The sequence below is a fragment of the Poecilia reticulata genome, unplaced genomic scaffold (genome assembly GCF_000633615.1).
Source record: "Poecilia reticulata strain Guanapo unplaced genomic scaffold, Guppy_female_1.0+MT scaffold_709, whole genome shotgun sequence".
NCBI classification, from domain to species: domain Eukaryota; kingdom Metazoa; phylum Chordata; class Actinopteri; order Cyprinodontiformes; family Poeciliidae; genus Poecilia; species Poecilia reticulata.
In genome coordinates, this window is record NW_007615456.1 from 1 (window position 1) to 5,616 (window position 5,616).

General features: G+C 43.4%; 1 protein-coding gene across 1 annotated transcript; it reads left to right on the plus strand.

Annotated features, from left to right (window-relative positions):
- Window positions 1–916: 916 nt before the first annotated feature.
- On the plus strand, window positions 917–5,375 carry LOC103461171 (protein TANC1-like). Its single transcript, XM_017303597.1, has 4 exons — window positions 917–1,052; window positions 1,172–1,302; window positions 4,185–4,485; window positions 5,068–5,375. The coding sequence occupies exons 1-4, from the start codon at window positions 1,034–1,036 to the stop codon at window positions 5,358–5,360; spliced, it is 744 nt and encodes a 247-aa protein (XP_017159086.1). The 5' UTR covers window positions 917–1,033; the 3' UTR covers window positions 5,361–5,375.
- The last annotated feature ends 241 nt before the right edge of the window (window positions 5,376–5,616 follow it).

Below are 5,616 nucleotides of genomic sequence, written 5' to 3' on the forward strand. Positions count from 1 at the left end.
CTTGTGTTTTTGACCAGAGGGCTACCCTTAGGCTAAACAGATTTCGTGAGGCATCTTCCCTTCCCAGTTGCCAGGCACCTCTCAGCTTCCCGTTTCCATTGGCAACTGCCAGGTGGTTTGATGAATAGTACTGGACATGCAGAAATGTCCTCATGTTACTCCAGATTGGACTATGCTTACTGAAAGGAAACTTTTCCTCCCTATGCACCTCTTTAAAGTGCACATATTCAACTAAGTTTTCTGCTGCCTGTTGAGGTGTGAAACATGCAAAACCAAAAATGGTGAAGCTTGCCTCTTGAAATCAGCCTTAATTTTCTTCCAATTACAGTCTTGTCATTGACATATTGTGCGGTATAAAATAATAAAATATATATATATATATATATATATAACAAAAAGTAATGTGGTGTGGGATCTTCAAATGGAAAGCAGAATGAGAAAGTAGCAGTGGAGGGAGTGAGAAATGAATGTGATGTCTTAACGAAAAGATTTTTGTGAGGAGGAGTGAACTGTTCCTGTAATCCGTGATGCTCCGTCATCCTGTTTTTTTTTTTTTTGTGTTTTGTTTTTTTTGGGGGGGGGTTTATGCCTACTCAGTATTCATGTGACTCAGCTGATCAGTACATACATGTGGTAAGATGACGTAGTAAAGTAACGGTGGGCACAGAGATGTACAAATGCAGCAACTCTGCTATAGCCTTTTGTTGCTGAGGTGTTGAGCACACGCCTCGGATGGGCTGGGGTCACGGCGTGAGGGGAGGCTTAAGCAGTGATGAATGAATGCAGCACATGGCTTGTGTCGGCCCAGTTTTCTCCCGGAGAAACGGTGGCAGGCGAGAGCCGGAGCTCTCCGCTGAGTTCATTGAAATTCGCCGCCCGTCTCTCGACAGAGAGCACCTGGCAGGCGTGAAACGCGGGGAACCTCACACAACCTCCCGCCGCTGCCCCAACCGGGGGACTGGAGAGCCACTGTTTGTGGACTCATAACTGGTGCAGCTGGGGGTTGACAAGGGAGCTCCATACTGACCTGTGGATGCATACATATCTTGCAGGTGTGGGAACCTCACACGAGCAAAACGGAGCTAAAATGGGCGGCGTCTGTCTTCTTTTGGCTGTCGTTGTCCCGTTTCGCCATTATTAACCAAGTATTGATTTTGTGTGTCCCTATCAGACCTCCACGTGGAGCCCCACCTCGGCTCCTCCCTTTCTACCCAGGAACTGATGACCAGACTATGTTTCTTATTGGGCGAAGCAACGGGCAGCACAGCTAGCTCTCCTATGGAGGACAGGAGGGAAAAGAAGGTGGGATGTGCATTGATTTACAGCCCTCTCTGAGGTCATTAAGAATGAAAAATATAGATTTTTTTTTGCCTTTCTCTTCTTCTCTTTTAAATAGAGCCATTTTATGAAGATAATCTACACAAAAGTAGATTTTTAAATTTTTTTTTTATCATCGTCCACAGAGCTCCATTTGTACTCTGCATCCGACAGGTTTTAACCCCTCTGTGAGTCTCTGTGCCTTTGCCTTGCTCAGCCTTGGCCCATTTTCTCAGCCTCATTCCACCACCTGAGCTCCAGATTCAGTCAGCTTTGCAGAGATAGCACGGTTCATGTGAGGAATGTGGGTTGTCCTGGCTAAGATAGATGAGGCTTTGGTACAAAGGGAATAACAAGGAGCTGTTTAAGCTCCGCCGCTTTGCCTCCCAACAGTTTCTGTGTTGCAGAAACGTTGCATCAGTAATGAGGAGACTGTAAATCCACTCAATTAAAGGAAAGGGTAAGGAATTTTCAGCCGGGGTTAGTTTTGCTTCTTCTTCTAAAACTTTGCAGTTTAGGACCAAAATCTCCCAGGATGTGTGATAAAAGCAAGTGAGGATGTGTATTTATTGATTTTTGCAATGAGGGTTTTTATCCCTGTGGTTTTGACTTTGCATACATTTGTGGATTTGTATGCTATAATAAACTTTTTATGCTCAAAATATATTTATTTAACAGATTTATTCTCCGTTTTGGTAGTGTCCTGTACTTAAATTATGTCGGCTTAGCATAGTAAATTATAATATTGCCTCGTTACAGCTATAAAAACTATTCACTATCAGATTTGTCTATTTTCCTTTTGATCTGAGTGAAGCAGCAGCATGGTAGAACTTTGATTTGGGAGTAAATTGCATATTTCTATAGTAACTAAATTAGTTTTCATGATGAAAACTGAAAAATGATATATTTTGATTCCTATCTGACTGTTTCTTTAAACGTCCTCCTTCCCATGCACTACATGAAGGCAAGTGCTGTCACATGGATGGGATTCTTGTTAAAAAGGATGATGGATTATGGAATTAATTTATCATCATTTTGAAATAGAAGAAATCCACTTAAACTGTGAATGTTTGCTTCCTTAACTGTTCCAGGGGAGTTTCCTGCAGGCATGAAGAGTCACAGGAACTCCAGAGTCTGATCATTACAACAAAAGTTAACGTCTACAGATTCTTACTGCTTCTTCTTCGTCTTATTTAGTCTCTGGAGGGATTATGGAACACATTTTACTTTTGCCTCAAAAATTATGATGCAAACAACATTCTTGTTGCTTTAAACATGACCAAATCAGACGTGTTTACGTCACATTTTTACATTGTAAACGAAAAGGTATTTACCACGTTCTGCAAATATTTTGTGTTAAAAACATGCAACAAGTTCCAGTATCTCATTTAAAAAAATACACCTTTATAGACAAAGTGTAAAACTAAGTGCACCCATATAAAATTGGGTATCTGGTTACATTTACTCTGTTACATTTACATGAGCAACTTTTTTTGAGGAAAAAAAACAAACTTTGAGGAATAGTTTTACTATGCTGTACTTTTTACTTTTAGTTCAGTAATTTTACTATGAAGTATTGCTACTGTTAGTTGAGTAAAATTTGTGGATTGTCTACCCACTGAATGAAAAACAAACATGTTTAATCAAAAACTTACCAGACACACACCTGCAGTTCATAAGTTTTATATTGAAAGAAACTGATTTGAAAAAAAAAACAATCTTTTGCTTGATTTTGTTATTTTTTGTTACTTCCATAAATTATTGTCATCTTGGTCCTTAATATATCAAAATTTCCATTCAGTTTTATATTGTGGTCCATCTAATGATCCATCCATCCATTTTCTGCCACTTATTCGGGGTCGGGTCGCGGGGGCAGCAGCTTCAGAAGGGAGGCGAACTCCCATGCACCCTCCAGGACCCTGCTGAGGGTGTAGAGCTGGTCCAGTGTTCTACGACCAGGACGAAAACCCACGACCAGGACGAAAACCACACTGCTCTTCCTGAATCCGAGGTTGGACTATCCGACGGACCCTCCTCTCCAGGACCCCTGAATAGACCTTACCAGGGAGGCTTAAGAGTGTGACCCCTCTGTAATTGGAGCACATCCTCCGGTCCCCCTTTTTGAACAGGGGGACCACCACCCCAGTCTGCCAATCCAGGGGAACTGCCCCCGATGTCCATGCGATATTGCAGAGTCGCGTGAGCCAACACAACCCTACAACATCCAGAGCCTTAAGGAACTCCGGGCGGATCTCAAAGCCGGCCACCAGGCGCTCACCATCATGCCCCACCTTCAGGCCTTGCTCCAGAGTGGGATCCCGGTGACCCGCGCCCGGGCGAGGGAACGCCAGATCCAAAGTTCGTCTCCATCATAAGGGGTCTTCGGGCTGCGCTTTGTCTAGTTCCTCACCTAGGACCTGTCTGCCTTGGGTGACCCTACCAGGGGCATAAAGCCCYAGACAGCATAGCTCCTAGGATCATTGGGACACTCAAACCCCTCCACCAYGATAAGGTGGCAGCCCAAGGAGGCTGCCACCTTATCGTAGTGGCAGCCACGATAAGTTACATCTAATTATGTAATTTTTAAATATTAAGTGATAATTTGATGAGTTACTCAGTACTTGAGTAGACTTTTTACCAAATACTTTTTTACTCTTACTTGAATAATTTTTTGGATGGCTACTTTTTACTTTTACTTGAGTAAAAATATGTTCAAGTATCAGAATCAGTAGCCAGTAGAAGCCCCTTTAGTTTCTTTTACTTGAAGTAGTCATTTCCTTCACCTTTCTCTATGTTATCAATTTTCATCTGTCTTATATACAAAATGTTTCTGAAATTGCTTCTCTTCTTTCTTCTATTTGTTTTAGGGTGACACCTCTGCCCAAGGGGGGAGTCCCAGCTCCACTCTTACCTGCAGCACCACTTCCCCTTGTACAGAGAGCCCCACATCCACCCTTAGCACCAGTGCTGGAGGCCAGTCCCTTCCCCAGCCTTTACCCTTATCCTCTCCTCACCGTTGCTCCAGCATCAGCCCCTGTGGGACGCTCTCCAGCCCTGCACACAGCCCTACCCCCTGTCCTACTTCTGGACTGATCTCTGTGAGCAGTCCTGGGCCTCCAACTCAGAGCCCCACCTCAACCTTGGAGAGCAAGGATAGTGGAATTATAGGTGAATATGATACGATGTCTTTAAATTGTATTTTTTCCCCCATTCAGATGTTTTTAATTTTCTTCAGCAGCTGCAGGAGTGTCAGTAAATGAGAAAACACAGTCAGCAGTAAAAAAAACAAAATATATACATGATCTATTTTTATTGATCTATTTAAATGCATGGTGGAACTATTTACATAAAAAAAAGTTTTTAAAGTTTTTTGAACATAAATAGGTTTTAAATCTTCAAACATACACACTAACCTCACATGTGGTTTTTCTGAGCCGCTTGTGCCACCTCGGCCTTAAGGCTTCAGCTCCCTGCTGTCAAAACTGGGACACTGCTGTCTTTGTTGCGTATGGGTCTGATTTTCTCAAAATAGGACACTTTTTTCTCCTTAAATAGAGTTTGTATTTATAGTTGATTACAAAAGACACATCAAGTGCAACGAAGCCCCACTGATCAAAGAGGCCATGTCTCCTGTTTTTCTCTGATTAGGTAAAATGCGTGTTGTATTTTACATCTTTAAAAAAAAAAGTTTACAACCGTACTCGAGCTGTTATTAGCATGTCTCAACCGGATTTTCCTTCCCCATTTCAGCAACCATCACAAGCTCCTCTGAGAATGAGGAGCGCAGCACTTCCAGCGACGTTCTGACAAAGGAGGAGGCCCCAGGGGGCAGCGGCGGTGTCATGGGCCGCGCGGGCGACGACCGCCATCCCGGTCAAACCAGGGACAATCTGACAGCTCCACAACCTGACGCCTTATCCAGGAGTGAGATCATGGAGTCCCGGACTCCACCAGCACCAAAAAGACCCCTCCCGCAGCACCACATCCAGGGCCTCTCCTCGCTCGCGATGCCCCGCCCAAATTCAGTGGCAGGTACGGCTTGACAGAGACGTGCTGTGTGCTTGAGGAGTTTTGAAAATGGCACATGTAGCTAGAACTCTGCAGTCAGATTCACCTTTATGCACAATACAAAGCTCATAAACTTCTATGAATTTCTCTGAATGACGTTTGAAGTTTCTAATCAAGCAGCCGAGACTCCAGGAAACCTGAGAATAGTCCTGATTTTAACGCTTCTTTATGCCACGTTGCGCCTGTTTTCGCACCTTCATAAACTTTAAACAAATGAGACACACAGTTAGT